The sequence below is a fragment of the Magnusiomyces paraingens genome (assembly GCF_902498895.1).
Source record: "Magnusiomyces paraingens strain CBS 517.90 genome assembly, contig: contig1, whole genome shotgun sequence".
Lineage (NCBI taxonomy): Eukaryota > Fungi > Ascomycota > Dipodascomycetes > Dipodascales > Dipodascaceae > Magnusiomyces > Magnusiomyces paraingens.
In genome coordinates this window covers 1,429,963-1,452,617 of record NW_022474067.1, presented here as the reverse complement: position 1 = coordinate 1,452,617, position 22,655 = coordinate 1,429,963, and the positions used below count along the sequence as shown (strand labels likewise).

The following is a 22,655-nucleotide window of genomic DNA, read 5'->3' as shown; positions in this document are numbered from 1 at the left end:
AATAACTTGGCCAGTTGAGCTGTTTTTTTATTTATTTATTTATTTATTTATTTATTTATTGAACGGCTTATAATTTGTCCGAACCGTTTTTGTTTGTTATTTTTTTTAGCTATTAAAAGCCACTTTTTTTTTTTTTTTTTTTTTTCCATCTTCATCATCATTTCAACAAACTTTTTCAACTTTTCATCTTTTCATCTTTTTCAAGTACTAAAAAACAAAAAACAAAATGACTTCATTCAAAATATCAACTTATGAAGACATCCCTGTCGAAACTCCTGTTGAAGAAATTCCTTCTTTGGTTGCCCGTGTTAAAGCTGGTTATACTTCCTACAAAACCCTTCCTCTCTCTTTCCGCCGTGAACAACTACGCAATCTTTACTATGCACTCTACGATAACCAAGACTTACTCTATCAAACTTTGATGCAAGATCTCCATAAATGTCCTCATGAGATTAATATGATGGAAACTTTCCAGACTTTTACTGAGATTCTCTGGCTCATTGAAAACCTCGATGACTTGGCTGCTCCAAAACCTATTCCAGGCTCACCTCTAGCTCTGAAACTTGCTTCAATCCGTCTTACTCGTCAGGCTTTTGGAACTGTTCTCATCATATCTCCTTGGAATTACCCCATTGTACTCAGTGTACTGCCAATTGCTTCAGCTCTTGCTGCAGGAAACACAATTGTCTACAAACCTTCAGAGATGTGCGAACACACTTCTCGCGCTCTTGTCAAGATTCTATCTGAAGCTTTGGATCCTAGTGTGTTTGTGAGTATTACTGGTGGAGTCCCACAATCTACTGCAGTTCTCAAGTTGCCCTTTGATAAAATCATGTATACAGGCAATGGTGTTGTGGGTCGCATAGTGGCCCGTGCTGCTGCAGAACACTTGACGCCCACTATTTTGGAGCTTGGAGGAAAATCGCCTGTGGTTGTCACAGCCACTGCCAATTTGAAGATTGCAGCTCGTCGTATTCTCTGGGGGAAGCGCGCTAATGCTGGACAGACCTGTGTTGCACCAGATTATCTTTTAGTTGACAAGAAGGTTCACAAGGACTTTTTAGCTGCTCTTAAAGTTGCTTACCACGAGTTTAATGCGGGGTTGACTGCGGAATCTCATGACGATTACAGTGACATTATCAATGGCCGCCACTTTGCCAGAATTAAAGCTTATCTTGACAACACTAAGGGATCTGTTGTTCTTGGAGGTAATTATGATGAAAAAACGCTATTTTTCCCCACCACAATTGTGGATGGTGTCACTGCTAGTGATTCACTTCTTAAGGAGGAAATTTTTGGTCCACTTCTTGGAATTATCACATATACCGAGCTTTCTGAGGCTGTGAACTTTATTACAAGTGAACACGATACCCCGCTTGCCCTTTACATTTTCTCCACATCTAAAAGAGAACAGAATTTTATTTTGGATCGTGTTCGTTGTGGTGGTGTGTCTATTAATGAAACATTGATGCACCTTACTGCCCCACAAGCCCCCTTTGGTGGTGTTGGAGAGTCTGGTCATGGTGCATACCATGGAATCAATGGTTTCCGTGCCTTTTCCCATGAACGTACAGTTTTATCACAGCCAGCCATTGTTGAGAGTGCTCTCAATGTGCGATACCCACCATATTCCTTATCCAAGTCGAAACAGTACAATTTGATGAGTGGTCCACCAGCCAATCCTTATCCACGAGAGGGCCCTGTGGTAGTTGGTGGAGTGTTTAAACAACTTTTGTCTAAAGGTTTGTGGGTTGTTGTTTTGCTTGTAGGATTGGTATATTCTCGTAAGTTTTGGTGATAAATATTCAAGTTGAATTATGGGGTTAAATATATGTATATGTAAACATTTTTATTATTGTTAAGATAGGTGTTAAAATAAAATAAAATTAAATAAATAAATGGTTAAGGCCATGGTTATATTTTTAAATTTTTAAATTTTTTATTTTTTATATAACCTCTTTTTAGCTACCACATTAAATTTTATTTTTATTTTTTTATTTTTTAAATTTTTTAAATTTTTTAAATTTTTTAAATTTTTTAAATTTTTAATTTTTTTTTAATACTGAAACTTCAATCAATGCCAATATATCATGAAGAACAACGTTTTTGAACATGTGGATTTGTCAGTTGCGCCAATGGCCCGCGCAGATGTCGAAGAACGATTAGACAGTTTACACAAAATAGATGAGGTGAGTAAGTTGATTTGTAGTCTACGAAATCGTTGAAATTGTTTATTTATTTATTTAATTAATTTTTTTTTTTTTTTTTTTACAATTACGCGTATTGTTATTTTTTTTTTAATTTTTTTTTAATAATACTAATAAGCAGAGTTGTATAGCAAATAATTTCATTATTAGATCTTGCATCCACAGCTATTGCTACGTTGCGAGCAGGGAAGATTTCCAAAGGCCCTACGACACAACGTGAGTTTAGTGAAGCAACAGCAGCATATTATACAGAGCTAGAGCGGACTTCGGTTGCACTACGACGTGAGATCCGGTTATTAAATGATGTTTCTGGAGATAAGGTGATGCCAGTCAATGTTGTACCTAAGGCAACAGCAGTTGGAAGACAAAAGGAAGAGGCCATTTGGTTAAGCATTAGTGAGGAGAAAAAGGGTAGTAGTGGGAAAGAAGAGGAAGAACAAGAACAAGAACAAGAACAAGAAAAAGAAAAAAAAGAAGAACAAGAAGACCAAGTAGAAGGAAAAGGAGAAAAGGAAAAGCAGGAAAAGCAGGAAAAGAATGGTGATGATGGAGATGTTGAAATGACAGATAAATCAAGCAAAAATGATGTTGTTGATGTTGTTGATAAAAGTACCGACAAAATTATTAAAGACCTTCGGGACACTAGCGGAGCAACAGCAACAACAACAGCAGAAGATTCAATTGAGGAAGCCGTTGAAGCTGCGACAGGTGTTGTAACTGACGAGCGCAAATTAGGCAAGTTAAGGCTGATTACGAAATAGATCACGTGAAACAGTCACTTTCCTTTTTAGGAAATTGGTTTTAATAATTATGAGAATGTCTGTGTATATTATATACTATCGGAACACTTAATCAAGTACCGGTTATTATATGCTCAGTTGAATAATGTTCCGACCGGGTCTTTTATTTTATTTTATTTTATTTTTTTATTATTACCTACCTACCTACCTACCTCCCCTCCCCTCCCCTCCCCTTCTCTTCTTTAAATTTTACCCTAACCCTCTAATAATTTTTTTTTTAATTTTTTTTTTTTTTTTTTTACCTCTGCAACGGCTGACCATAGAAAGAGAAACAGAAAAAACCCTAAACCCTAAACCCTGTGCCCACTACGAAAATCTTTCATACACACACACACACACACACACACTCAACAAAATTTTCCTCTCTTCTTTTCCCCCTTTTTTTTTTTTTTTTTTTCCCCTCCCACCAGGTCACACTTTTTCCACCACCACCACTAACTTCACCCTTCAAGTGCACCACTTAACCATGTCCAACGAAGTTCTTGTTCTCCGTGGCACCCTCGAGGGCCACAACGGCTGGGTCACGGCCCTTGCGACCTCCGCTTCTAACCCAGACATTTTGTTGTCTGCGTCGCGTGATAAGTCGCTCATCATCTGGAACCTGACTCGCGACGAGGAGGCCTACGGTGTGCCCAAGCGCGCCCTCAAGGGCCACGACCACATTGTGCAGGACGTTGCCATCTCGCTCGACGGTGCGTACGCCATTTCTGCGTCGTGGGACAAGACTCTCCGTCTGTGGGACTTGAACTCGGGCAAGACCCTCCAGCGCTTTGTTGGCCACGAAGGTGACGTTCTTTCCGTCTCTTTCTCTGCTGACAACCGTCAGATTGCCTCTGCTGGCCGTGACCGCACTATCCGCATCTGGAACACCATTGGTGAGTGCAAGTACACTTTCAACGATGCTTCTGCCCACTCCGACTGGGTCTCTTCTGTTAGATTCTCTCCTGTCGAGAAGGAGGATGGTGTTTCTGCTGTCATCTCTGCCGGCTGGGACAAGCTTGTCAAGGTATGTTTTTTACTTATTTTTTTTTTGGAAAGAATTGATGATCCAATGATGTTCATTTGAAATTTGCTACTTCAGAGATTTTTCCATGAGACAAATTAACACCATTTTCTGAGTTTCACATCATCAATTTTTTTTGAAAAATTTTTTTTAAAATTTTTTCTTTTTCACTTATTCTAACTCATTTTAATAGGTCTGGGACATTAAGAACGCTAAGCTCCTTGCTGACAACATTGGCCACACTGGCTACGTTTCCGCCATCACTGTCTCCCCTGATGGATCTCTTTGCGCTTCCGGTGGCAAGGACGGTTCTATCATCCTTTGGGATCTTAACTCGTTCAAGCACCTTTACTCCCTCTTTGGCAATGACGAGATCTACTCTTTGACCTTCTCCCCCAACAGATACTGGCTCTGCGCTGCCACTTCCTCTTCCATCAAGATCTTTGATCTTGAGAAGAGAGCCCTTATTGATGAGCTTAAGCCTGACTTTGCTCTTGCTTCTATCTCTTCTAAGGAGCCCGAGGTCATTTCCCTGGCCTGGTCTGCTGACGGTCAGAACCTCTTTGCCGGTTACACCGACAACTTGATTCGCGTCTGGCAAATCATGCAGTCCAACTAAATTGCGTGGTGTATAATATAAAAGAAAAAAAAAATGAGAAAGTTTGATGATTTTTGGTTACTATTTATTTACAAGTACTCATGTGAAGAATATTCGTAGGAGGTTGGGTGAAGAATCGGATCACCCGCTGCGAGTCATTGCTTATCAATACTGTCAAAACCTCGAGTTAATGAAGCAATGGCCTCGGTATCCCCTGGTGCTAATGTCGGGTCATCCAAAACACTAGCAACCATTTGCCAAGGGTCCTTGCTTCCCCCCCATTGCAACACCTCTCTGCGCCATTTTTCGCCGGCATCACGGGCAGTTGGGTCTTGTTGGAAAACATGAGCCCATACCCGATCGGCAATGGCACGACCCAATAGATAACAGTAGTAAGAAGCACCATAGCCAACAAGATGGCCAAATTGGGTATACCATCTAGACTCACGTTGGGCTGGGAAAAGACCATAATGAGACTCTAAAGCGTAGTAAGCATGATGAAGGCCTTCTGGGGTTGCCAAAAGTGCAGGATCACCTGAATGGAAAAGTTGATCAAGAAGAGCCAAGACAATTTGTGCATGAGTTTCACTATGTTGAAGCAACTGTTGAGCAGTCCGCTCATGTTCTTGCAACAAATTTAATGGAAGCGGAGCACCCGTTGCATGGTGATATGCAAACAGTCCTAAAACTTGAGGAGCAGCTGCAAACTTTTCCATAAGAACTGAAGGTAACTCCACAAAATCAGTAGCACAACGTGTCCCTGAAACATTATGAAGATCAGTACGACCCAGCATGGAGTGCATGGCATGACCCATTTCATGGAACAAAGTCTGTACATTATTAAAGGTTAACAGCGCAGGCCCGCCGGCGGGACCCGGCGCAAAATCACACATGAGCACAATCACAGGTAGTTGATGTGCATCACGGCCCGTAACAACATGCGGGAACCGCTCGTTGGCCAATGGGTCCAGCGCCCGTACGGCATCATTTTCTGCTGCATAGATTCGACGTGAACAACGTACTGTAAAGTGTGCAGGATTAGGCGATTTACCTGGAGCTTGGAACAAATCACAGTACATGACACCTACAAGTCCGTCAGTATCCGAAACAACATTAACCCGACGTACATCGTCACGCCATGTTTCGCCCTCCTTGGGAGGCACTGGTTCAAACCGGATCCCGTAGATACTTGTAAATAATCGTGAAAGACCCTGGATTACAGTTCCCACTGAAAAGTATTCTGGGATACGTGCGACTGCTTCTTGAGATGGTGTATCGTCTCTGTGGTCTCTTAACAAATGCTGCTGATGCAAGAACCTAGCTCCGAAAAAGTCTCTATCCCAGGCTTCCATCCCTGCTGTTTTGTGGGGGACATCTGTAGCTTGGGCCTTGATCCGCGCCAGCGCCGCAATCTCGCCGCGTGCCTTGGGCGCCACTGCTGCTTCAATGGCCTTAAGAAACGAGTCTGCCAAAGCTGGAGTCTTAAGCATTTTGCCATGAAGTTCGTAGGCGGCATATGAAGGAGCACCCATTAGGTTGGCCAGCTCACCACGCGCACGTAAAATCGTTTGCAAACGGTTATCTTGTTCCAAATCGGCAGATGCTAAATGGCCCTTGGTCCAGATTTCCCGGCGTACTTTTTCATCTCGAACAGTTCGTAGAGCAACTGCAGCCTCCCAACCTGTGGTTGGCACAAGTAATGAGCCTGGTTCCTTTTCACCAAATAGTTTGGATAACTTTGACTGCTGGGTTTGTACAAGATACCGGGCAAGCCCGCGGTCCAAACCTTCAAGATCGGAAGAGGTAGCTTTGACAAAAGCCACAGACGGGTCTTTAGGAGGTTCTGCAGCGGCCTCCATAAATTCTTGTCCCATAACAGAAATGACATTCATGAGCTGGACAAATTTGGTTCGTGTTTCAGGATCTAACCGAATGCCGGACTTTTCAAAATCGGCAAGAAGTAACCGCCCTGTAGAATCTTCCTCAGCAGAAAGTTTTGCAACCTTTTCAGGGTCCTCGAAAACTGCAGCAAGTCGGTCATACAGTTCTACTGAGGTGTTTAGCACATTCATGTACTCAAACATGGTTTCATGGGCCTGCTGTGCGGCCGCTTGAAACCCAGGTGCTGGATGTGCAGCACGTACACAGCCCATGAGATCAATGACCTGACATAAAGTATCACTAAGGCGATCAAGTGTTCGAACAAGATCTCCACCATCACGCACAGTTCCCGAAAGGATCCGTTGGGCCAGAGCTTGTGCTTGAGCAAGTGACACTTCTGTAAAGCGGAGCATTCCACGAGGCGATGTCAAGTATGGGTTATCAAACAGACCTGTTTTCTTTCCTGGATTATGCACAGGGCTCATGGATTTCCAGAACCCGGCATCGTCAAACATGAGCCGAAGTGCAGCGTCACCATGACGTGCATCGGCCTCGTCGCGAGGGGTCTGTAGCTTAATGGTCGGTGCCTTGGCGTTTAGATTTTGAGCATTGACAGCGGCTGCAGCTGCCGTCATTCCCGGTTTATCATTGATGGGTGTGAATAGTGAAATTTGTCTGCGTAGAATGCGCGGGACCACCAGCACGGGTGCTCTCCGGGCAGTCGTCGTCAGTCGGAGCATAGTTGAGAAAAAGAGGGTTCTTTTTATATTTTTATTTATATTTATATTTTATGTGAAAACCGGTATACTTTGATAAGTTGAAAGACAAAAAAAAAAAAAAAAAAGCTGTGAAAAATTTGTGTGTGAAGGACATTAAGGCAGACCTAAAAGGTTTTTTTTTTTTTAGTGTTACTGAATAACCTCCACCATCACCACCACCACCAAAAAATAATACAAACAGGCTGATTTGTGGGGTTGGCAACAGACACTACACTACGCCTTTTTTTTTTTTTTTTTCAATTATCAAATATCAAAAAAATTATTTATCTTTATCAATCAGCATGTCATGTGCGGTCGTTTTGTTTTTGCAATTGTAAGTATGATGAATATCTTGGATTAGATTCTCTTTTGGTTGACAATAAACAGCCTTTAAGTGAACTTTCCGGGGTTTTGCGTGCGTCTGGGTTTGAAATAGACTCAATTGATTCGTCGTCTACAAAGTCCCCGACCTCGTATAACTTTGCACCATATCAACGAGTCCCAGTTTATCGTATCATTCTTAAGTTTGGACTTGACCTGAGTATAAACACTGAGCATGAAGTTTCTTACATGACGTGGAGTTTGGACCCTGGGTTTAAATCGAGTGGTAATGCGAATTCTCATCATTTTGCCACTTTTAATGCTCGGATTGAAAAAGTGGAAGATCCCAGAGGGTTTTGGCATCGCTTTTTGGAAAACCCACAAGAGTTAGAGTATCCTAAAAACCGATGTATTGTTTTGGCCCAAGGATACTACGAATGGCAAGCTAAACAATTATTTGAGACCAAGAAAAGTACAGTCAAGATTCCGTATTATATACGACCCAAGGTAGTTGAAGAAAAAAGTGAGTCTGCTGATGCAAAGACTGAAGGAAAAATAAAAACCGAGAAGGTCAAGAAGGAATCTGAGGAAGTTAAGGAGGAACATGAAGAAGTCAAGAAGGAATCTGAAGAAGTCAAGAAGGAATCTGAAGAAGTCAAGAAGGAGTCTGAAGAAATTAAGAAGGAATCTGAAGAGGTCAAGAAACAGCTTGGAGACGTCAAAGAGGCCAAACTTGAAGAACCTGAGCCTGAGAAAAAACATCCTGTTAAACCACTTCTTTTCTTTGCCGGAATCTGTTACCAGAATACAGTCTCCATCATCACCCGACCGGTTTCTTCCCCACTCGAGTGGTTGCACGATCGTGAGCCCGTGATGTTAACTGTGAAAGACGCCAAAGAATGGCTCAAGGGCAATAATGATGTTCTACACAACCCCACGCCTCCATTGGAAGCGTACCGGGTAGGTAGGGCAGTTGGTAAAGTCTCTGAAAGTGGCCAAGATCTGTGTCGGAAACTGACTAAAGAAGAAATTGAACAAAGCGATGAAGAAAACAGGATTAGTGCTATGCCTAAACGGCGACACAAAGAAGAGCATTCACCTGGGGAAAAAAAACCAAAACTGAGCAACTTCATCAAGCCAAAGAGTAAATAATCATATCTTTGTACTTTAATATTTATTTAACTATAATAACCTCTTTGTTTTTATTTATTTATTTATTTATTTATTTTTTCCTTTATAACTTTTCATATCTGGCCTTGCGCTTCTCAAGAGTTGCAGAAATACCCTCATAGAAATCAGTCTGCAATGCAAAGGAATTATAAGCAGCAATCTGCTTCAACCCATCTTCAAGAGTATGCTCGGCAGCATAATTAAGCGACTCCTTTGCTCCTTGAAGACCAACAGGAGAGTATTGTGCTAGCTGAGTTGCTAGCTTAATGGCAGCCTCTTTGGCCGCTGCAGCCGTCGGATACACATATGACACAAGACCTTGCTTAAGTGCCTCGTCAGCACCAAAAAAACGTCCTGTGAAAACAATTTCGCGGACCCACGAGTGCGAACCTACAAGTCGCGGGAGCTGTTGTAGGGTGCCAATATCAGCCGCCATGCCAATTGCAATCTCGCGTACTGAGAACTTAGTATCTGCAGCTGCAAGACGGATATCGACGTTTGTCAAGATATCCATAGCCAGTCCTATGGAAATGCCATGGGCCACTCCAATCACTGGCTTAGGACAATCATATGCTGACTTGATGGCTTCCTGAAACTCGCGAATATGTGCGCGTGACTTGATAGCTTTACGTGAAGGTTCTGTAGCCTGGCCACTAATTTCATTAAATCCTTCAGTGTCTTTTAAGTCTAGTCCGGCACAAAACCCTCGTTCACCTTGGCCTGCAACAACAATAGCATTCACATCAGGATCTGTGGAGGCAATGGCAAAGATGCGGGCATAGTCTCGCCATGTTTTGGCATCGACAGCATTAATCTTGTGGGGTTTGTTGAATTCAACAAGCAGGACTTGCGGGGCAGCGAAGGAGACTGCGAGTTGGGAGATCTGGGCGTATTTGGAAGTTGTCATGATCTTTTTTTTTTATGTGTGTGTTTGTGTGTGTGCGTGTGTATATAGTAATAAATAGATAGTGGGGACGGGTTTTTTTTTTTTTTTCTTTAAGAAACTAAATTGTGGGGGGTTAGAGAAGAAAAGGAACTTCAAGACCTTTTTATACACACAATGTGGGGTCATCCGAGGTTTCCAAAGACAAGTATAAATAACCCCATCATGTCACTTAGTTCAAACGACATATATATATAGATAAATAATCTTATTAAAATAATCTAATAATCTAATAATCTAATAACTATCATCAATTCAAATAACCAAAAACAATGACCTTGCAACAAGATCAACAAACTTTTCTCAACCTTGCAGAGACCTTACAGCTCGAAATCGTCGTCGATTTCCCCCACCCACACGTCGTTAGAGTTCGCCTAAACGCACCAAAACGTCTCAACTGTGTTCCTGCTGCAGACCATGCAAAGTTTGACAAGCTCTGGACTCTTTTTGAAGAACTCCCGAGCTTACGTGTTGTCATCTTGACAGGTACTGGCCGTGTTTTCTGCGCAGGTGCAGACCTTAAAGGCTGGCGCACAGCCATCACTGATACTTCTGTTCCTCCAGACATTTTGTCTGACAATGGATTTCTTGGAATCTCTGACCGAACATCCAAAAAACCCTTCATTGCAGCTTTAAATGGACCGGCCTATGGTGGTGGCACAGAGACTCTCCTCAACTGTGACATGGTTGTCGCTGTGGCCTCTGCCACAATCTCACTTCCTGAACCGCGCCGTTCTGTTGCTGCAATTGCAGGAGCTCTCCCTCGTCTTGGCCGTCTTCTTCCTCTCCAACGAGCCATGGAGATTGCTCTTCTTGCAGAACCTGTCTCTGCTGTTCAAATGCACACCTGGGGGATCGTAACTAGAGTTGAGCCAACTACAGAAGATGTACAAGCCACAGCCTTGGCTCTGGCTAAACGTATTTTGCTAAGTGCACCAGAAGCTTTAGCAGTTACCTTGAGTGGAATTCGCAGAGGTTATGAGACAACGGCTGAGTCGTTAAAGGAAAACTCTAGGCGGGTATATGATTCTCAAGAAGCCGAGGCAATGAATAGTTCTGAAAATATTGGTGAAGGTCTGGCTGCCTTTGCTGAAAAGCGCACCCCTCAGTGGAAGTTGTAAGTTGTTACTACATGAGATTACAAGAAACCTTGTGAGGGGAAGAATGTCAAGCTCAGTTAGGTAGTGAAGTAGTATTCAGTTTGTATTGTGTTTGAATGAGATTAACAATTTGATTTTGAAGAATAAGAATATGAATAAGAATATGAATTGAAAGAAGGAAACAATTAGGAAGTTGATATCAGTTTTGATTTTTTTCAGTTAACATTGTTAAAAAGATACAATTTTAGGAATTATTTGATTGAAATAGAAAACTTTTAGTTTATTTCTATAATTAATTTGAAAAAGAGTTTAAATATAAATATTGAATTGTACATATGAATACTAATTACTCTTCAAAGTACCATCACCATCACCTTAAAAGGTTTGGTTATATTCAATGATAAATTATCAAAAACGTTCTATTGAAATTTATCTTTAACAGTGGCCATTTTAGCAAATTTTGAAGATATAACAGTTAAATTTAACAGATATATTAAAAAAAAATAATGTAAAGGAAGTCATTCACGTGCTAAATTCAAAATAAGATAAAAGTTACCAATTTAAACTTACTTACTATTAATAACCATAACTCATCTTACCAGGTATTTCAATTTTCATACATCAGTCTGTGAGCAGTTTTTCATCTTCCAACCAAAACTGCCACTTAAAAATTTCGGTCTCAAAAATAAAAAATAAAAAACAAAAAAAAACCTCTCTCGTTTATACCATCAACAACAATCAACAATCAACAATCAACAATCAACAATAATCAACAAACTTCTCAATGCTCCGATCAAGTATTTTCAAAATGGCCCGGCGGTTTGCCTCAACAGCAACTCCTCCTCCCTCCTCATCCCAGCAACCTCCTAAAAAGGGCATTAAGGCTCTTATGGCCAAGTACGGTTACTCTGCTCTCGGTGTTTACCTCGGACTTTCTGCCGTCGACCTGCCTCTTTCATTCCTGTTTGTTCACTCAGTTGGCCCAGAGCGCATGGAAGCATGGACAAGCCAGGTCAAAGGTTACTTTGGATATACCACTGAGGAAAAGTCTTTGGAACAAGACGCAGAAACTGGCCATTTGGACCCTGAAAGGGCAAAAGACCCCCAGCCTACCCAGAAATGGTTTGGAATTGACCGTAGACTAATTGCTGAGTTTGGCGTCGCATACGCTCTCCACAAGTCTCTCATCTTTATCCGTATACCCATCACAGCTGCCATCACTCCTGCAGTTGTCCGCCAACTTCAAAAATGGGGATTTAATGTTGGCAAGGCTGTGACCACCACTGGGCTCGGCTCTAAAGCCACCTCGAAACAACGTTTTGGGTCTTGGTTCTTTTAAAAAAAAAAAAAAAAAAAAAGAAACAAAACATTAAAAAAATTAGAATTATTTGTACATAATACACTACTGCTCAACTTTTTCAAACCATTCTTTTGCTCCCTTAATGTTGGCAACTATGGTATTGCCTTGAGTCTCAGACTCACCAGGAGGCATGACTACCATGACAAACGTGTTATTCGTCAAAGTGTCAATATAGGCAGAACAACTCGGTCCATGCAATGTCAGCGTCTGTAGTTGCGCTTGCAGCTTCGAGCAACTCTGCTTATATGTCTTAATAATATTTGAAATCTTTTCAAATCTCTTAGGGTCCAGCTTTCGAAGTGGCTCTCCATCTCCAGTCTGCTCCAGTAGCTTCTCGTAAGACGCTTGTCGCTCAGCCAGCGGCGACACATGCGAAATCACAAGAAATGTAGTTCGCTCAAATAAAACAACCTCCTCAGCCTCGCTAATTTCTGCAAACCTTTGTAAATACCGTTGAAACATGCTCATATTAGGAACCATTGAGCATACAATCTGTGACCACGCCTTGTACAGCGACTCGTCCCAGATCGATGTCATAAACCCAGTTATTTCAAACCCATAGGGCTTACTCTGGTCGCGTAGATAAAGCATAAATGTATCAAAAATTTCGGGTCGTTTTTCAGGCTTGACCAAGTCCATTTTGTGAATAAGAACAAATATACGCGCTTTGGGCGAAAACTTGCGAAGATGTGATAAACATTCAATAAAAGTGCGAATATCTTTCTGGACTTCATTCGACTGTACATCAAATACATGGATATGCACTTCCACTCCTCCAAATATATGATCTCGTTGCGATGAGAAATAATTTTCTACAAAAACATCTTGTCCACCACAATCCCAAAGATTGAGCGTCATGTTGCCGAGAAACCGTAGGTGCGAGTGCTCCACGTCCATTGTGGCACTTAATCTTTGAGTTTCATATGCCGAGTAATTAGAAAAGATAATCGATCGCATAGATGACTTTCCTGAGCCGCTGCGGCCCATAAGCAGCAGTTTTTTTGGCGACGACATGCTGTTGTGTTAGTGCGCTTATATTTGCTTGCTTGCTTATTTGGTGGTGTGGTTGTTGTTGTTGTTGTTGTTGTTGTTGTTGAAAATGTCCAGATTCGCATATAATACAAAACAAAAAGTCCTATGATATCTCCATTCCCAGATCTACCCATCCCGTATTTTTCAGTCTTCTACACCTCCACTCCTCCCCCTTAAAGGCCACCATCACCACTACCAAAAAACTTTCCAAATTTCAATAAATTTCAATAAACAAAAACATAAACAAAAAACAAAATGGGTAAACTAGCCGACCTGTTACTTCACCCGTCAGAACTGCGGGCTGCACTTCAGATAAAATTTTTCCCTTCGGTACTTTATCCTCGTGATACCAAGTCAGAGACACCAGAGCTCCACCGTTGCTATGAGCTTCTCAACCTTACGTCCCGCTCCTTTGCAGCCGTCATCCAGCAACTTCACCCTGAGCTTCGCGACGCCATTGCTCTATTCTACATTATTCTGCGTGCTCTGGACACTGTAGAAGATGACATGACTCTTTCTCTCGATACTAAAATCCCCCTTCTCCGCAAATTCGACACGTATCTCACAACTCCTGGCTGGACATTTAACGACTCTGGGCCAGATGAAAAGGACCGTGTTGTTCTCGTTGAGTTTGACGTTGTTATTGCAGAGTACTCAAACCTTAAGCCAGAATATCGTGAAGTTATTGCCGATATCACACGCAGAATGGGTGCCGGTATGGCCGACTATGCCATTGACTCAGACTTTACACGAGACGGTCTCGAGACTGTTGACGATTACAACCTTTACTGCTATTATGTCGCCGGTCTTGTTGGTGAGGGTCTAACTCGTATGGCCATTATTTCCCAATTCGGTGGCCCTATTCTTGCTGAGGAACCTGATCTACACCTGGCAATGGGTCTCTTTTTGCAAAAAACAAATATTATTCGTGACTTTAAAGAAGATCTTGACGATGGCCGCACCTTCTACCCTAAAGAACTTTGGGCTCGCCACGTTTCTTCGTTAAAAGAACTTAATGACCCAGCTGTTTACACTACAAAGGGTCTCCATGTACTCACTGAAATGACAATCAATGTACTTGAGCTTGTTCCTAAGGTTCTTCAGTACCTTGACAATATCAATGAGCCTACCCTTTTCCGCTTCTGTGCTATCCCTCAAGTCATGGCCATTGCAACTCTTGAGCTCGTCTTTAACAATATCCATGTTTTTGAAACAAACGTCAAGATCCGACGCGGGCTTGCATGCAAACTCATTCTCCTTGCTCGCTCTCGCAAAGGAGTCTATGATGTTTTCCGCGAGTATGTCCAGCGGATCCATGACCGAAACGTCGCAACAGACCCCAATTATCTCAAGCTGGAAATTCTCTGCGGCAAAATTGAGCAGTACATTCAACAACACTATCCCAAAGATGATAACACTACACTCTCACTTTCAAAGGCTCACGATGATTCCCTTGACTCATTGATGATTCTGGCTGCTGCAGGCGGCTTTGCTATTGCCACTTGCGCCATCATGGTCGGAGTGGCTTATGCTTTCGGCGCAAACTTTTCCTTTTCTCTACAAGATGCTTTCCCCTTTTTGGCCGATTCAAAGCTCACTTAATGTAAATATATTTATGAAAAAAAAAAGGCATTTAATTAATAGTGATAATAATAATAACTACAGCTTTGTAAAGTTGGCACCACCAGTTGATGGAATCTGTAGCCAATTCCGGGTATCATAATCTGCAGTACCTTCAATCACATGGAACGCATAAGCATATCGCGATTTGTTTGACAAATTGTGTTCTGACTTGTGTACAACCGAGTTGTGAATCAATACCAAAGATCCTGCTGGACACTCAACCCATTTATACTTTGAAGCATCCTTTTGCAGTTCCAGTTGTTCCTCGCTTATCACTGCACCAGGAACCGGTTCAAATGTAGTTTTAATTTCACCCGATTCACCTGTGCGTACAAGTCGTTTGGCAATAGGGGTATTAAGGTGTGACCCGGGAAGATATTGTAGGGCACCGTTTTCTTTAGTACAGTCCTCAAGAGCATACCAGAATCCAAGACATGAAAGCGGCTTTGTGTACAAAAAAGTAGCATCCTGGTGTGGCGGAACCTCGCCGCCAATAGTTGGCTGCTTGCAAATAACCATGGACTGAAGCACTCGTGCATCATCATATCCAAGAGAATCAACTATTGCGTGGTTTCGTTCATTCACAGTAACCTCTCCAAAAGTTGGCGATACTTCAGGAGATGCATGTAGGTAATGTCCAATCTTGTTAATAGCGCGCTCTTTTGGTTTGACAAGTACTTGTTTCCCAGTTTTGGGATCTGTTTCAAATGCACCCTCCTCAAAAAAGTATCGAACCTTGTCTCCACTTTCCAGGAAATAGTCATCTCCAACATGAGGACGTTCTTCAGTCCCTTCGCCTGTTGTAAACTGAGTCAAAGGGTGGTCTTCTAGCGAGAAGGTATTAAGTAGATTTGCAGTTTCGTCAAGAAGTTTTGTCACCGTTTCTAGCGGAAGCTCATTAGGGATAACGAGGCATCCTTCTTTCTGAAATGTAGCAATCTGCTCTGGGGAAAGTGCTAGTGAATTGGTCATTTCGAATTTTTTTTTTTAGTTTAAAGATTCTTGGTTGAATAATTGGGTGGTTAGTTTAGTTAGTTTGGTTAATGATAAAAAAAAAAAGTGGTGAGACAAAATTTTTGGGCTTATCAAAATATCAAAATAAATAAAGGAAGATAACTTTGTGTCTATGTTTGGGTTTCAGATAAACAAGAAAAAAATACGTCATACCGGGGTCGAACCAAAAAAAATATTCAAGCATTCAAACAAGACAAACTAACAACGTTATGAATTTATAGATTGACAGAATCTTTCATATTTATATTGTAGTTCGAGAGTGTTCAGTATAGTAAGATGCTATATGTAAATCGATAAATGTGCATTTTTATAAAATCCGGGGGGTTAAGTAAAAAAGGAAATCCTAAATCAAAAAAAAAATAAATAAATAAATAGAATAAAATAAAATACTAATAAATAATTGACATAAGGGCTTGACCATATTCTAACTTTCAAAGTACAAGACCTAATAGAATACAACCAGAATACAAAAAAAAAAGGATTATTATTTATCATTTAAACCCTTTAAAAATAAAATAAAAAAAAGATAAATATTTAAATTTAAATGTGTTTTTTATTCAAAGGTTATAGAAGTACACCCGGACATTCCCTTGACAAAATAACAGCATTTAAAGATCAAATCCAATATTTTCTCATTAAAATAAGTTTAATTTAATTCATTAAACCATATTTTTATCTGATTTCGCCAATATTAAAAGAAAAATAGTTAAGAATTAAGTTCACTATATATAGCTTCTCTAGTTTACATTTTTAACAAATTCATTGATGGCTCGATGGTTTAGTGGTATAATTCTCGCTTAGGGTTATTCTAAGCAATTTGCGAGAGGTCCCGGGTTCAATTCCCGGTTGAGCCCTTACTTTTTATTTATTTTTATACCATTTTTTTTAAACGAAGGGAGGATATATTTCGGTTTTTTTTTCTTTAATTAATTTTCAATTGTTTTTTTTTTATTTATCTGTTATGTTTAAAGTTATTATTTATTTACTTGCTAATAAATTTAGTTTTAAGTTTCTATAGTACTCCACTATAAAATTATTATCACTGTTCCTTCTTAGTGTGTTAAGAAATTTCGTTTCAATCCTCTATTTCATATTTCTTTTAAATTCCAAATTTCCAATTTTGTTATAGTCTACCAGTTAATACTCAGAGAAATCATGACTTCTGTTTATTTTTTATTTTTGTTTTTTTCTATTGAATATTTATCTTTTTTAACTAACATATAAAGCGTAGTCAGTTTGGTAGTTAACACTAAAAATATAGTTATTTTAGCTAATATTCTAGATTCAAACAAAAAACAATGTTATTTGTCTGTTTGTTTGTATTTATTCAAGGGTTATAGAGAATTATATAACATCAGCATCTAAGCTATCCTTCTTGTCCATAATATATCTTTTCATTTTCATAATAAACCTTTAATTTTGGCTCCAACATTGCATCTCTAGCAGCCAGAAAATAAGTCCTGATGCCAGCTTACAAGGAACAGGGGGTCAAAAAAAAAACCAAATCTTCCCAACTTATCTCCGCTTGTCTTCATCAACGCTGTAATTGTATTTCTTAATCCCTCCAAGCAGAGATAAAGCTTACAATCTCTTGTTAGCCAATTAAGCTGTTTAAGAGAGTCAACATGTCCATTTCTGAAAATATCCGATTTAATACTTTTCTTTCTTCTTCAAGCAAAGGATATTAAACCAAAATGTGATGAACTGTTTCCAGCTCTCCATATTTGCAGTTGTAACTATCCTTTTCAATTTCAAACTTTTTAAACTATACCAAAAAAAGAAATGATGACAGGTGCGAGGTTCGAACTCGCGCACTCTCTCGAGTAGCAGATCTTAAGTCTGCCGCCTTAAACCACTCGGCCAACCTGCCTATATGTGCATCGCTTTTGTCCTTCATTACATATTTTTAATCCCTTTAGTTTAATGCACGTGATCAGGCTTTATGGCCGAGCGGTTAATAAAATTCAATGGGGAAAAAGGGCTGGATGGTGTAAAGGGTAACACGTTCGCTCGACAGCGGAAGATACTGGGTTCGATTCCCAGAATACCCCCTTTTCCTGAGGATGTGTACGGGAGTATACACCTAGACTGAAAACCATAGGCTACCCTGGTTACAGGAATGCCGACTCTTCCGTACAGTCTAAATAGCCTGCAGGTGATTGCGGGCCGTATCTCTGACGGAAGAGATTAAGAAATACATGGGCGTCCGTGAAGATAAGTGGAAATGGGTTGGGAAGGTTTTGGGACCGACAGACTGGTTCTCCCTGTTCCTCGTAAGCTGGCATCAGGGCCCATCTTCCGGGCTACGGGAGACGCACAGAACAGAAACCACCCGTACTAAAAAGGTACAAATGAAAACCGGCAAGTCACATAGTCAGACAATAAAAGGATAGCGCAGATGCTGATGTTATATAGTTCTATAACCCTTGAATAAAAACAAACAAACAAACAAACAATAAAATTCAATGTTATTAATTTTTTTTTTATTCAAGGTCTATATAATTATATAGCATTTGCATCTGTACTATCCTTCTTGTTCTTACTATATATCTTTTCATTTTCATAATAAATCTTTAATTTGGCTTTAAATTTTTATTTCCAACAAATCTAAAATAGTTTTTGAAGCCAGTTTATTAAGAAAAAGAGTAAAAAAAAATTGTTTTAGCAACAATTGTTTGTTTGTTTGTTATTTTAGCTACAATTTGCTGTCAGTTTCACACTTGGAGTGCATTTTTGTACCCAAAATAACCTTTTAAGCATAAAACTTTAAAAGCGTTAGTGGTTTAGCGGTAAAATTCGTCGTTGCCATCGACGAGCCCCCGGTTCGACTCCGGGCTGACGCAAACACAACTTTAATTTATTTTTTAATTTATTTAACATAGTTGAGGTTTTCTGTGATTTTTAAAAGATTTTTATTTGTGTGATTTTTTTTTACTGAAAATGCCAATAGAATTTTTTTTTTTTTTCAATTTATTCAACTTGAAGTTTGCTCAATTTGGTACTATGTTTAATTATGAATTCAGTTGTAAACTCCATAGTCTTTGATCTTTTTCTTCTTGAGGAAAACTTTTTAAGACAGTCACTTTAACTAATTTTATAATCTCTAAGATTTTAAAGTAATTGCAAAAAGTAAATTTTTATTTAAAAAGGATAATGAAAAAATAAATTCCATATTTATATAAATTAATAGCAAAATTTTGCTTAAAAGTATTTTTAAAAATACTTTTAAAAGTATATTGTAGAAGTTATTTAATTCTCAGTTTATATCAATTAGTTAGATATCAACATTAAAAAAACAGTATGTGAAGTCTTTACATTTGACACTTCTAAATCTCAAAAATTTTTTTTAATTATTTTTAATAATGTCAATTTTTTTTAATAATGTTAATTTTTTTTTTATAAAAATTAATTTCAATTCATTTTCTTTTTCAAATTCCTTTTATTCCAATTCTAAAGCTCGTTCCATTTCTTTCATTTTCACTTTTTTTTAAATCCTCAAGTTGAATATCTTTTTCTTACCATCACCACAACAACCTCCACGTGATTCCACTCTATAAAAAAAAAAAGTAAACAAACACCCTCTTATTCACTTTCTTTTCTCCTTAAAAAAAAAAATCTTCACTTTTCAACATCCATCACCACCCGTCTTCTTTTCTTTTCCTCCTTAAAAAAGACCCTCCAATGCCGGAAGAACCAGTAGCTCCATCGCCTGGGAACTCCTCGCTGTTGTCGGATTCGGCACCGGTCTCAATTGATATTCTCGAGGCCCAAAAGGAAAACATCCAGCCTCTTAAAGAAGGTCGCTCTGCAGCATCTCTCGCCCGCGTTTTTGCCATCCCACCCGCAGGCGGTTCCCCAGAATCCATAGCAGCTCGTGAGCAACTTGTCAAGGAACGTGACGAATTTGAACGCCGGATCAGCAACTCTCACGATTTAGATGACCCGCTTGAACCGTATCTCGACCTCATCCAATGGACCTTGGCAAACTTCCCGCAAGGTAACAGTGCCGAAAGCCGGCTTGCTCTTGTACTTGAGCGATGTGCGCACGAGTTCCAAGATGCCCCATATGTACGTGATGATCCGCGGTATCTCAAAGTTTGGCTAAGATACATGACTTTTTCCGATGACCCTCGAGGAATGTTTCTATTTCTAGCAAGAAGAGAAATCGGCCGTGGGCTAGCCACCTTTTACGAAGAATATGCACGATATCTTGAAACCATGGGACTAAGAGCGCAAGCAAAGCAAGCGTATGAGGTCGGGCTCCAGCGTATGGCTCGGCCTGCTGAACGTTTACGGCGGCATTACCTTGAGTTTTGCCGACGGCTAGAAACCAACCCACCAGACCCCAACGAACAAGTGGACAATGATTTAGAGATTGTGAGACCGGCGCTTGCTCTTAAAGAAGGTGCTGCAACAACTCCAGAGCATGGACAACAAGGAAGCTCGGCAACAAGCTCTCGTGAATCTCGCACGAAAATGGGCGTGTTTTCGGATCCTACCGGTGCGCTGTCTCAACAAGAACTGGCGGCTGGCGGCTGGGTCAATATGGGGACACTGGCACAACGTCGTAAGGAAAATGTGGTGGAGGCGACTCCATGGGTCGGCCAGACACTACAGTCTGCAACGCAGCCTAAAAAGCATACCAAGATGTTTATTTTCAGAGATAAGGTGAGTACCAAAGGATGGAGATACCTCATGGTTTTAACAATGGTTTAGAAGAAAATACAGTTGTTTGAGCAGCCCGATGACGTACCGGGGAAACGACCAGGAGTCATTGATGTGGCGTTGGAGTATCTTCAAGACTCGGATGGAGAGGAGCTAAGTTTGGAGGAAGTCCTGGCGCGGGCTCGAGGTATATTGTCTGGTAAAAGATTGGGGTCGGCAGGATCCGAGAAATCAGACCAGACTCCCTCGTCGCCATTATTTAAGTCTGATCCCCAAGTCCATGAGCAGCCCTTGTTTCAGGAGTCTGTTCCAATCACAGGTGGGTGAATGACAGAAAGATTTTTTTTTTTTTTTTTTTTTTCATCTAACATTTTTTTTCAAAGATTCTCCCTCTAAACGAGCTCCGGCTTCACCAACCATGACGTTGATGACCAAAGCAGCGACTGAAGATGTTTACGAGATGTTCAACCAGCCACTTAAAGATTCCAGTGACGACGACGATGATGAAAGAGATGTTGACGATGACGATAACGGCTTTGAAACTGAAAATACAGGGTTTGGTGATACCGACTTGCCAGACCATGATGATGATGATGATGATGACAACGATGACGATGACGATGACGATTTTACCGGCAAGTCCACGGCGACGTTTGCGGGTCGCTCAGGTATGCCGTCGCGGTCTTCCCCCTCCCTCTCCCCTTCTTCTTCTTCTTCTTCCTTCCGTGCGAACGGCGCTAATCCTACCTTAAATTCTAGAACAGAAGCCGATGATGATGCCGACGCTGACGGCGACGCTGACGGCGAAGACGAGCACGAGCACGAGCACGACGAAATCAGAAGCCAACATCCCGACGTCGCCGAATCAGCAGTAGTGCCTGAAACTTTGTGCGATCCAACATCTGAAGATCATAAACAGCGGATTTTGGAACACATGCAACCGCCACTGACAACATGGACTTCGTTTCACTTTCACCCGGACGTGGTGCTGGGCAAAAAAGATGTATTGAAACGGGCATTTTCAAATAAACAAAAACAAGAAGAAACAGTCAGCGTAGTAGTTGAATACCCTGATGGTCAAACGTACCGACTCAAAAGCTTACTAGGCCAGGGAGGGTTTGGCAGCGTGTACTTGGGGGAAAATCAGGGGAAGAATACCCCCAAAAGGTACAAAATAATACGCCGGGCCATCAAAATTGAAGATACACCGAATGTGTGGGAGTTTTATATTCTAGAACGTGTGCGGCGGGCAGGTGAAACAGTGGGTGATACACGGCTCTTGGAATCAGTTGTGCGTGCACATGAACAGTACTTATTTAAAGATGAGAGTCACCTGGTGATGGATTACGAGGCACATGGGACTGTACTTGATGCAGTGAATCGTGCAAGGCAACGGCGACAACCGGGATCTGGTGCACTGGACGAGCATGTAGCCATGATTGTTATTGTAGAAGTGTTGCGAGTGGTTGAAGGTCTTCATCGTGCAAGGATTGTTCATTGTGACTTAAAGCCTGATAATGTGATGCTACGAGTACCAGATGACGGTGAGCGAGGTTTAGGGTCATACAAAGCTAATGGAGATAATGGATGGACGCAATGTGGAGTTAAGGTAATTGATTTTGGTCGAGGGATTGATGTAAGTGCATACCCTGAGCGATCACAATTTGTTGCAACGTGGCCTGTGGATTCACAAGATTGTGTCGAGATGCGTGCACATGAACCATGGACATATGAACCTGATTATCATGGGGTTGCAGGGCTTGCCCATTTGATGTTATTTGGAAAGTTTCTACGTACAACTACTACTACCAAGGGTGAATTAATAGCAATTGGTGTTCCACTTAAACGATACTGGGCTACAGATTTATGGACAGAATTGTTTGAAATTTTACTTAATCCAAGGAAAAGTATTAAAACAAGAGGTGAATGGCCACTTACAAGTACATTGAGACGATTAAGGTATAAGTTTGAGGAGTATTTGGAGGCTGTGAGTGAGCGGCGCGGAAGTCATTTACGACGAGCCTTTATAGATGCCGTTGTTGGATAAGCTTTTTTTTTTTTTTTTTCACTTAGATACTTTAATATATATAATAAGTACTTGTTGCATTAAAAAAAGAAGAAGAAGAAAAAAAAAAAAAAAAAAGTAAATAGATTTCTAAATAAACTTGGTTGCATTTAAG

General features: G+C 40.6%; 12 protein-coding genes across 12 annotated transcripts; 8 read left to right on the top strand and 4 right to left on the bottom strand.

Annotated features, from left to right (window-relative positions):
• Positions 1-226: 226 nt before the first annotated feature.
• On the top strand, positions 227-1,798 carry SAPINGB_P000444 (uncharacterized protein; the record flags this gene model as incomplete). The annotated part of the gene is made up of 1 exon (XM_031995168.1): positions 227-1,798. One exon carries the CDS (start codon positions 227-229, stop codon positions 1,796-1,798), a length of 1,572 nt encoding a protein of 523 aa, XP_031851059.1.
• Positions 1,799-2,090: 292 nt separating this feature from the next.
• SAPINGB_P000443 (uncharacterized protein) lies at positions 2,091-2,968 on the top strand (the record flags this gene model as incomplete). Its single annotated transcript, XM_031995167.1, has 2 exons — positions 2,091-2,193; positions 2,358-2,968. The coding sequence occupies 2 exons, from the start codon at positions 2,091-2,093 to the stop codon at positions 2,966-2,968; spliced, it is 714 nt and encodes a 237-aa protein (XP_031851058.1).
• A 505-nt stretch (positions 2,969-3,473) lies between these two features.
• On the top strand, positions 3,474-4,629 carry SAPINGB_P000442 (40S ribosomal protein RACK1; the record flags this gene model as incomplete). Its single annotated transcript, XM_031995166.1, has 2 exons — positions 3,474-4,013; positions 4,204-4,629. The coding sequence occupies 2 exons, from the start codon at positions 3,474-3,476 to the stop codon at positions 4,627-4,629; spliced, it is 966 nt and encodes a 321-aa protein (XP_031851057.1).
• Positions 4,630-4,763: 134 nt separating this feature from the next.
• Positions 4,764-7,229, bottom strand: SAPINGB_P000441 (uncharacterized protein; the record flags this gene model as incomplete). The annotated part of the gene is made up of 1 exon (XM_031995165.1): positions 4,764-7,229. One exon carries the CDS (start codon positions 7,227-7,229, stop codon positions 4,764-4,766), a length of 2,466 nt encoding a protein of 821 aa, XP_031851056.1.
• Positions 7,230-7,554: 325 nt separating this feature from the next.
• Positions 7,555-8,720, top strand: SAPINGB_P000440 (uncharacterized protein; the record flags this gene model as incomplete). Its single annotated transcript, XM_031995164.1, has 2 exons — positions 7,555-7,581; positions 7,635-8,720. 2 exons carry the CDS (start codon positions 7,555-7,557, stop codon positions 8,718-8,720), a joined length of 1,113 nt encoding a protein of 370 aa, XP_031851055.1.
• An 82-nt stretch (positions 8,721-8,802) lies between these two features.
• On the bottom strand, positions 8,803-9,645 carry SAPINGB_P000439 (uncharacterized protein; the record flags this gene model as incomplete). Its single annotated transcript, XM_031995163.1, has 1 exon — positions 8,803-9,645. One exon carries the CDS (start codon positions 9,643-9,645, stop codon positions 8,803-8,805), a length of 843 nt encoding a protein of 280 aa, XP_031851054.1.
• Positions 9,646-9,953: 308 nt separating this feature from the next.
• Positions 9,954-10,802, top strand: SAPINGB_P000438 (uncharacterized protein; the record flags this gene model as incomplete). Its single annotated transcript, XM_031995162.1, has 1 exon — positions 9,954-10,802. The coding sequence occupies one exon, from the start codon at positions 9,954-9,956 to the stop codon at positions 10,800-10,802; it is 849 nt and encodes a 282-aa protein (XP_031851053.1).
• Positions 10,803-11,565: 763 nt separating this feature from the next.
• Positions 11,566-12,120, top strand: SAPINGB_P000437 (uncharacterized protein; the record flags this gene model as incomplete). Its single annotated transcript, XM_031995161.1, has 1 exon — positions 11,566-12,120. The coding sequence occupies one exon, from the start codon at positions 11,566-11,568 to the stop codon at positions 12,118-12,120; it is 555 nt and encodes a 184-aa protein (XP_031851052.1).
• Positions 12,121-12,183: 63 nt separating this feature from the next.
• SAPINGB_P000436 (uncharacterized protein) lies at positions 12,184-13,155 on the bottom strand (the record flags this gene model as incomplete). Its single annotated transcript, XM_031995160.1, has 1 exon — positions 12,184-13,155. One exon carries the CDS (start codon positions 13,153-13,155, stop codon positions 12,184-12,186), a length of 972 nt encoding a protein of 323 aa, XP_031851051.1.
• Positions 13,156-13,428: 273 nt separating this feature from the next.
• Positions 13,429-14,775, top strand: SAPINGB_P000435 (uncharacterized protein; the record flags this gene model as incomplete). The annotated part of the gene is made up of 1 exon (XM_031995159.1): positions 13,429-14,775. One exon carries the CDS (start codon positions 13,429-13,431, stop codon positions 14,773-14,775), a length of 1,347 nt encoding a protein of 448 aa, XP_031851050.1.
• Positions 14,776-14,832: 57 nt separating this feature from the next.
• Positions 14,833-15,768, bottom strand: SAPINGB_P000434 (uncharacterized protein; the record flags this gene model as incomplete). Its single annotated transcript, XM_031995158.1, has 1 exon — positions 14,833-15,768. One exon carries the CDS (start codon positions 15,766-15,768, stop codon positions 14,833-14,835), a length of 936 nt encoding a protein of 311 aa, XP_031851049.1.
• Positions 15,769-19,491: 3,723 nt separating this feature from the next.
• On the top strand, positions 19,492-22,522 carry SAPINGB_P000433 (uncharacterized protein; the record flags this gene model as incomplete). Its single annotated transcript, XM_031995157.1, has 3 exons — positions 19,492-20,478; positions 20,527-20,794; positions 20,859-22,522. 3 exons carry the CDS (start codon positions 19,492-19,494, stop codon positions 22,520-22,522), a joined length of 2,919 nt encoding a protein of 972 aa, XP_031851048.1.
• Positions 22,523-22,655: the final 133 nt, after the last annotated feature.